This window comes from Papilio machaon, chromosome 11 (genome assembly GCF_912999745.1).
Source record: "Papilio machaon chromosome 11, ilPapMach1.1, whole genome shotgun sequence".
Lineage (NCBI taxonomy): Eukaryota > Metazoa > Arthropoda > Insecta > Lepidoptera > Papilionidae > Papilio > Papilio machaon.
Window position 1 is genome coordinate 7199080 of NC_059996.1, and position 9411 is coordinate 7208490.

Here is a 9411-nt window from a genome sequence, read left to right on the forward strand (position 1 = left end):
TATGCTCGCTCATAAAAGAATGTTACGGTCTGCGTGCCATGTGCTGCATTGCTGTCCTTTGATGAGGAGAAATATTGCCGACAAATGCCTTAGGGGACATTGCACTGGGTACCTATTCTGAAAAATAGTCTGGTGATAATTTATTTATGTATGTAAAATCTTCTTTTCTGACGAAGAAAATAGTTCGACTTTTAGCTATCAAATATTTAGTAACATCTACAAATATCAAGTTAATTAAAAATTTACTTCCATATGCAACGTATTCTTATAAAAAATAGCTGTCGCCCGCGACTCCGTCCGCGCGCAGTTAAAAAAAAATGAAAAATAGATGTTGGCCGATTCTCAGACCTACTGAATATGCTCACAAAATTTCATGAGAATCGGTCAAGCCGTTTCGGAGGAGTACGGGAACGAAAACTGTGACACGAGAATTTTATATATTAGATTACAAGATATTGTGCTATTTTCACTAAGATTTTTGCATACAAATCAAGAGATCTGTGTACTAGAAGTAAAGTTCTTTGTTTTAGTATAAATATAAAAATACAGTTCTGTATAAAATGATTTGCTTCTTTCGAAATTTCTTTCATCAAAAGCAAGGCGATATCAAAAAAAAGACTTTGAATAATACACACTTTTAAAAATAATAAAAAATAAAATCTTTCCGAACGATCTTAAAATAGGACCCCGAAGTAAGATTAAAGCAGTATGCAGCAGTGTGTTTGTTGAAATTGCGTCCGCGATTATCACGAGGGCTCACTTAAACCGTACGTCGTCGTGACAATTACATGAAAAATGCGAGGTAAATTAGTGAACTGTTTTTGCAGACCGTACAATTTATAAGCCCCTCACCTAAATGACCTTAGTAATTGCCGATGGAACGTAACGTATTAAAATTATCTAATCAAGAAAATATTTGATTGCAAATTGCAAAAGATTTTCAAATTTAACAACAGTTGTATTATTGGAAAGCAAGGATATGGAAGCCTGTAAGATTCTGATTAATATAATTCTGTAAGCACAACTTCCACTGGAAGACTTAAGGTTCAATGTATATTAAAAGATAAGTTGTTTTTTTTTTCTTTACATGATAAATCGATCAATACTTATATAGGAAGATTCTTAACAAACTCCCATTTAAGTACCATAACGGGGTACCATTCATATATCACTTTTACCTCAATACTGTAGTAAAATTTTGTATGTACGTACGATGTACTATTTCAGTGACGAGGACGGTTCTGCTGATAACGTGCATAGATTACAAAAGTATATGGTCATTGAATAAATAAATATCAACATTTAAGTTATTTAAATTCCTGAGAGGATCCGAAGAGTAATACAAATGAAAAGATTTGATAGTGATAACTCTTCCAAGTAATTCTAAAATGTAGGTTATTGAGGGTCGGCATTTAACGGGCTTAAAAACGTACCCATTAACATAATACCCACGATTAATATTGCCCTCGTGTTTATTAAAAAAAGGAATAACTGTAATTATTTATTCAACAATTCGATATACAGAATGCATCTTCATAAAAAATATATGCAAACGTAATCCGTTCAATGTCAAATGACTATGACTCAGCACAAATGTTCTTTATATTTAGATGTCCTTGCTTTACGACTTCATTCGTTGCCATTTAGCTTGGGAGATTACTAAAAATGGTGCAGGTGCGAATAAGTGATGGTATAGTAGAAGGAGAGGTGATCAACAATAAATATGGGGGAAAGATCTATAGCTTTAGAGGCATTCCTTATGCCCAACCACCACTAGGAGACCTGAGGTTCAAGGTAAATATATGTTATAAGTCAAGTCAAGTCAACTTCTCCGACCCATAAAAACTTTTTTATCTGCCAGTAAATTAAAGAAACGTTTTTTATTTCATTATAACTTTTACAGGCACCTCAGCCAGTAAAACCTTGGAATGGAGTGCGAGATGCAAAGAAGTTAGGAAATGAATGTTATCAATATAACTTACTTTCCAAAACATTGAATCAAGGAAGCGAGGATTGCCTGTACATTAATGTTTTCTCACCAGACCTAAACCCCACAAAACCGCTGCCGGTCATGGTTTGGATCCATGGCGGAGGTTTCACTTGTGGAAGTGGTTCCGATGAATCATACGGACCAAATTATTTAATAAGACATGACGTTATTCTTGTTACGTTTAACTATAGACTCGAGATTCTTGGCTTCCTTTGCTTAGACACCGAAGACGTACCCGGCAATGCGGGCATGAAGGATCAGGTTGCTGCACTTAGATGGGTCCAAAAGAATATCAGTAACTTTGGGGGTGATCCTAATAACGTTACGATTTTCGGAGAAAGTGCCGGAGGGGGCAGCGTTTCTCTTCACCTTTTGTCGCCCATGAGTAAAGGCTTATTTAAAAGAGCCATACCACAAAGCGGGCTCGCTATCGCTCATTGGGCTACAGGCTTTATGGTCAAAGAAAGATCGTTGCAATTAGCTAGAGAATTAGGATGTAACTCAAAGGACGAAAAAGAAATATATGAGTTTTTAAAGGCACTACCTTTTGAAGCACTCGTAAAAAAACACATAACAGTGACGTATGCCGAAACAAACAAAGAAATTTTTATTGTACCCTTCAGTATTGTTGAAGAAAAACAATTCGGAAACAACGAACGGTTCATGGTCGGTGAGCCTATCGAGATATTACTTAATTATGGCATACATGAGGGTGTGGATGTTATGGAAGGCTACACCGAAGATGACGGAGTTTTATTCCTAGGGTGCGATAAAGATGTTTATAAAATGATATCCCAGGCCAATAAGTATGCTGAATTTTTGGTGCCAAAAACTATGTCTATATATTGTCCTCTAATCGATCAAATGGAAGTTGGTAAAATGATAAAACAATACTATTTTAAAGACGAGGATGTATCTATGCACAATTTGTATAATTTGCAAAAGTGTCTCGGTACCGAATCCTTTAAATATCCAACGATTTTATTCCAAAAGATTTGTGCAAAAAGGGGGAGAAACAATGTTTTTCTATATACTTTTACCTGCAAGTCTGAATTGAATGTTTTCAGGCACTTACTGGGTGTCGAAAATTTTGTATTGCGCGATAGGACTTTAGTCAGTCACGCGGATGAACTTCCTTATATTTTTCCTTTAAAACTGTTAACAGATATGAATCCCAAAATCGAAATAAATGCCAGAGTTTTGAAAATGATTGATCAAGTTACAAAACTTTGGACAAATTTTGCAAAATACGGGTAAGTGATTCACTAACTTATTTAAATCTTAAACTTCACCATGGTTTTGTTGTTGATGTAATGTCATTTATTTCAATTTAGTTTTAAATAAAAAAAAATGGAAAAACTCCAATGTGATGATCGAATTAGGAGTGGCTGAAAATTGTTTTCAATGACTTCACACACATCTTTGAATTTCTTCCCAGATGAATGTGCATCGCGATGTTTTCGCCTTCACGACATATTAATTTTAAAAAAAAATTGAAAAGTACATTAAAAGTAACAGAAACCGAACCCAGGCTAGGCAGTAGATTATTAATTACATTCTTCATTTCACAGTAACCCAACTCCGGATGAGAGTCTTGGTGTTAAATGGAAGCCGTACACTTTGGAAGCACAAGATTTTTTGGACATAGGTGAAAATTTGGTGGCTGGTACCAGACCGGACAAAGATGAATTGGAATTCTGGGAACAGATTTACAAAAAGTATTGTCCAAAGTATGCACTATGAAATAACAGATAGGGATATTATGTAAAATTTGTTATATTAATAAACATTGTATTTTTTAAAGTATAGCTTTTGCGATTTTATCTGCGCGCAATTTAAAAACGGGTGAAAGAATCTCACATTACACTATGTTCCATAGACATATAAATTCTATACTATTGAAATTTAAATATTCTATATTATTAAATTTATAATTAATATGTAACATTAGGTCCTTACATATGAAATTGGCGTTTTTCGTACTGGCCACTTTAATCACGAATTTCTCCTCTTTGGTAAGGAATTCCAAATTCAAATTTGTACAGCTATAGACTCATGTATTTGTGGTTCGATGACCGTCATTCATTTGTTTTTTTTTTCTTGTTTTTTTCTGTTTGCGTCACTCATTTTACAAAATGGAAAACTTAAAATATCGCATTATTTACGAGTACGAGTTCCGCCGTGGCACTAGTGCTGCGGAAACGACTCGAAGGGTGAATGATGTATATGGCGGTCGTGTTGCAAAAGAAAACACAGTTCGTTTTTGGTTCCAACGTTTTCGTTCTGGAAATTTCGATCTGCAGAACAAGTCCCGTGGACGGCCTGAGACTCAAGTTGATAATGAAGAGTTGAAGGCTATTGTGGAAGCGGATCCATCGCAAACCACGTCCGAGTTAGCTGCAGGCTGCGATGTTAGTGATAATGCTGTTTTAATTCACTTGAAGCAAATTGGGAAGATTAAAAAGCTTGAAAGGTGGGTACCTCACGAATTGACTGAAGCAAACCGGCAAACGCGCGTCGACTGTTGCGTTACATTACTAAACTGGCACAATAATGAAGGTATTTTAAACCGAATCATTACCTGTGATGAAAAATGGGTTCTTTACGATAATCGGAAGTGCTCAGCGCAATGGTTGGATCCTGGCCAGCCAGCCAAATCCTGCCCCAAGCGAAAATTAACCCCAAAAAAGTTACTTGTAAGCGTTTGGTGGAATAGTGCCGGTATTGTTCATTACAGTTTTCTCAAATCTGGCCAGACTATTACGGCTGATGTCTATTGTCAGCAATTGCAAACCATGATGGAAAAGCTAGCGGCTAAACAACCTAGACTGGTCAATCGCTCCACGCCACTGCTGCTTCACGACAACGCTAGACCACACACTGCGCAACAGACGGCTACTAAATTAGAAGAGCTTCAATTGGAAAGTCTAAGATATCCTCCGTACTCCCCGGACCTTGCTCCAACAGATTACCATTTTTTTCGAAATTTGGATAACTTCTTGCAAGGGAAAAAATTCAACTCCGATGGGGCAGTCCAAATAGCCTTCAGAGATTTTATTGATTCCCGTCCGACTGGTTTTTTTAGTAAAGGAATCAATGAACTAACTATGAGATGGCAAAAGTGCATAGAAAGTAATGGTTCATACTTTGATTAATTAAATATATTATATTAAAAAATATTCGACTTTTTGTTCCTCCAATTAAAAACGCAAATTTCATATGTAAGGACCTAATATTTATATTGAAGAGAATATGTGTTGAACCGTTGTTGTTGAATTTTGGTTTAAGTAAATATGTAAATACAATGTGACCCACGGGAACCGTATACATTTCGTGGATCATAGGCAGCCTATGTTGCGTCCAATACCTATGCCAAATTTCAGCGAGATCCATTAAGCTGTTCTGGAGATATATAATAATAAACAGCCATTCATCTAAGCCTTCTAAGCATTCGCGTTTATGGTGCTAGAAGATTTCTCCCGCTATTTCACCTACGCGGAATAAAAATAAAAAATACTTAGTAGCCTTTTTTCGACTAGCTTATTTTTTTTTATTTTTTAAATTAATTATTTTTTTTCTGTTTTTTTTTTTTTCACTATTTGTGTATTACTGACGGCTTTATTAGATGAGATTCGAAAAAAATTATACATCAATATAATAAATAATTGAAGTCAATATTTTAATTTCTAAGGTAAATTTTATTTAATTTTTAAAGGTTTTTTTTATTTTTTGTTGTGTTTGAATATTTTACAGGAGTAAGTTTTATTTGAGCAAGAAATAAGTTTCATTGTGAGTGATCCATCTGTATTTGGTATAACGCAATGATACTTTTGTGTACCTGTGATAGTTTTAGCTAAAAAAAAATGGAGGTCAAAGTTCGTATTTATATTTATTTCTCATTTTGTGGATACGATTACTAAAGATTTGATCAATCTTCTTCAATCACTACGTAGTTGAGCGCTATAAAAGATTTTTTGCGAAATTCATCTTCTAAAGGTCTAAAGTAGGGGTCCAAAGTTTGTATGGAGAGATTTATTATTTGAAAATTGAGATGAATAATTTTGAGAACAAATAATTAACTATGTCATTCAAGCTTTTCCAAATTTGACCTATAAAGGTCAAAAAAAGGGGGGGGGGTGAAATTGGTAAACCTTACACAGTCGAAGTCGTATGGAAAAATACATCAAAATTGAGATTGAAATAATTGAAGAGATTGTTGTACTACAAGTAACGGTACTTAAATTGTTTTGGTATAAGTATAAATATATTGATAACTGTTTATCGATAAATCGATCATTGCATAGATAAGAAGATACTTAACAAACTCCCATTTAAGTACCATAAGAAGGTAGTATTCAGGTTAAAATAAATAATTTTATTTCACTTTTACGCCAATACAAAATGTTGTATGTACGTACGATATACTAAATATTTCAGTGACGAGGACGGTTCTGCTGATAACGTGCATAGATTACAAAAGTTTATATGGTCATTGAATAACTAAATATCAAAATTTAAGTTATTTAAATTCCTGTGAGGATCCAAAGAGTAATACAAATGAAAAGATTTGATAGTGATAACTCTTTACAGTAATTCTAAAATGTAGGTTATTGAAGGTCGGCATTTAACGGGCTTAAAAACGTACCCATTACATGATACCGACGATTACTATTGCACTCGTGTTAACTAAAACAATCGATTAACTATAATCGTTCACTCAACAATTCGATGTACAGACTGTATCTTCATAAAAAATATATGCAAACGTAATCCGTTCAATGTCAAATGACTATGACTCAGCACAAATATTCTTTATATTTAGATGTCCTTGCTTTACGACTTCATTCGTTGCCATTTAGTTGGGTAGATTACTAAAAATGGTGCAGGTGCGAATAAGTGATGGTATATTAGAAGGTGAGGTGACCGATAATAAAAATGGGGGAAAGATCTATAGCTTTAAAGGCATTCCTTATGCCCAACCACCACTAGGAGACCTGAGGTTCAAGGTAAGTCAAGTCAAGTCAACTTCTCCGACCCCTAAAAACTTTTTTATCCGCCAGTAAACTGAAGAAATGTTTTTTATTTCATTATAACTTTTACAGGCACCTCAGCCAGTAAAACCTTGGAATGGAGTGCGAGATGCAAAGAAGTTAGGAAGTGAATGTTATCAATATAACATATTTTCCAAAACATTGAATCAAGGAAGCGAGGATTGCCTGTACATTAATGTTTTCTCACCAAACCTAAAACCCACAAAACCGCTGCCGGTCATGGTTTGTATCCATGGCGGAGGTTTCATTTTTGGAAGTGGTTCCGATGAATATTACGGACCAAATTATTTAATAAGACACGACGTTATCCTTGTCACGTTTAACTATAGACTCGAGATTCTTGGCTTCCTTTGCTTAGACACCGAAGACGTACCCGGAAATGCGGGCATGAAGGATCAGGTTGCTGCACTTAGATGGGTCCAAAAGAATATCAGTAACTTTGGGGGTGATCCTAATAACGTTACGATTTTCGGAGAAAGTGCCGGAGGGGGCAGCGTTTCTCTTCACCTTTTGTCGCCCATGAGTAAAGGCTTATTTAAAAGAGCCATACCACAAAGCGGGCTCGCTATCGCTCATTGGGCTACAGGCTTTATGGTCAAAGAAAGAGCGTTGCAATTAGCTAGAGAATTAGGATGTAATTCAAAGGACGAAAAAGAAATATATGAGTTTTTCAAGGCACTACCTTTTGAAGCACTCGTAAACAAACACATTACAGTGACGTATGCGGAAACCAACAAAGAAATTTTTATAATACCCTTCAGTATTGTTGTAGAAAAGCAATTCGGAAATAACGAACGGTTCATGGTCGGTGAGCCTATCGAGGTATTACGTAATTACGGCATACATGAAGGTGTGGATGTTATGGAAGGCTACACCGAAGATGACGGAGTTTTATTCCTAGGGTGCGATAAAGATGTCTATAAAATGATATCCCAGGCCAATAAGTATGCCGAATTTTTGGTGCCGAAAACTATGTCTATATATTGTCCTCTAATCGATCAAATGGAAGTTGGTAAAATGATAAAACAATTCTATTTCAAAGACGAGGATGTATCTATGGATAATTTGTATAATTTGCAAAAGTATCTCGGTACCGAATCTTTTAAGTATCCAACGATTTTATTCCAAAAGATTTGTGCAAAAAGGGGGAGAAACAATGTTTTTCTATATACATTTACCTGCAAGTCTGAATTGAATGTTTTCAGACATATATTGGGTGTCGAAGATTTTGTATTGCGTGATAAGACTTTAGTCAGTCACGGGGATGACCTTCCTTATATTTTTCCTTTAAAACTGGTAACAGATATGAATCCCAAAATCGAAATAAACGCCAGAGTTTTGAAAATGATTGATCAAGTTACAAAACTTTGGACAAATTTTGCAAAATACGGGTAAGTGATTCACTAACTTATTTAAATCTTAAACTTCACCATGGTTTTGTTTTTGATATGATTTCATTTATTTCAATTCAGTTTTAATTAAAAAAAAAGGAAAATTCCAATATGATGATCGAATTAAGAGTGGCTGAAAATTGTTTTCAATGACTTCACACACATCTTTGAATTTCTTCGCAGATGAATCTGCATCGCGATGTTTTCCTTCACGACACATGAAATAAAAAATTTGAAAAGTACATTAAAAGTGACAGAAACCGAACCCAGGCTAGGGAGTAGATTATTAATGACATTCTTCATTTCACAGTAACCCAACTCCGGATGAGAGTCTTGGTGTTAAATGGAAGCCGTACACTTTGGAAGGACAAGATTTTTTGGACATAGGTGAAAATTTGGTGGCTGGTACCAGACCGGACAAAGATGAATTGGAATTCTGGGAACAGATTTACACAAAGTATTGTCCGAAGTATGCTCCATGAAATAACATATACGAGTAGAGTTGTTTTAATAAAATTTGTCATATAAATAAACAGTGTATTTTTTTAAAGTATGACTTTTGCCTACGACTTCGTCTGCGCAGAATTAAAAAAATCGGTGTAAAAATCTCACATTACACTATGTTCTATATATGTGCTAAATTTCATTGAAATCGAGAAATTGAGATCCAATGAGCCGTTGTGGAGTTACCTTCAAACAAACATCCATCTATAAAACATTCGCATTTATAATACAGCACAATCACACTAATCCGGCACTTCGATAGATTGGCACGTCCAATAATCCGGCACCTTCCGCCCACGCCTCCCTTTCCCCTCTATACCTATGCGCCTTGGTTGCACAGGTATAGGTAAAGAGGAGAAAGGGAGGCGTGGGCGGAGGGTGCCTGTAATTATTTCAAAACTAGTTTATTATATATGTGCCTACATATTAATTCAATTGTTCTATAATACATTACATATACATTTATTCTCTCTAT

At 35.2% G+C, this 9411-nt stretch overlaps 1 protein-coding gene across 1 annotated transcript; it reads left to right on the forward strand.

Annotated features, from left to right (window-relative positions):
* The first annotated feature begins 1611 nt into the window (after positions 1 to 1611).
* LOC106717690 lies at positions 1612 to 8914 on the forward strand. The gene is made up of 7 exons (XM_045680104.1): positions 1612 to 1794; positions 1904 to 2919; positions 3058 to 3243; positions 3562 to 3720; positions 6858 to 6996; positions 7093 to 8432; positions 8743 to 8914. The coding sequence occupies exons 1-7, from the start codon at positions 1666 to 1668 to the stop codon at positions 8912 to 8914; spliced, it is 3141 nt and encodes a 1046-aa protein (XP_045536060.1). The 5' UTR covers positions 1612 to 1665.
* The last annotated feature ends 497 nt before the right edge of the window (positions 8915 to 9411 follow it).

What these genes read in the sequence shown, in the direction of transcription:
- LOC106717690 (XM_045680104.1), top strand. Translation starts at nt 1,666, where the DNA reads ATGGTGCAGGTGCGAATAAGTGATGGTATAGTAGAAGGAGAGGTGATC. An exon ending in ACAAATTTTGCAAAATACGG is followed by an intron (nt 3,244 to 3,561) that starts GTAAGTGATTCA and finishes TTCATTTCACAG; the next exon opens with TAACCCAACTCCGGATGAGA. An exon ending in TAGGAGACCTGAGGTTCAAG is followed by an intron (nt 6,997 to 7,092) that starts GTAAGTCAAGTC and finishes TAACTTTTACAG; the next exon opens with GCACCTCAGCCAGTAAAACC.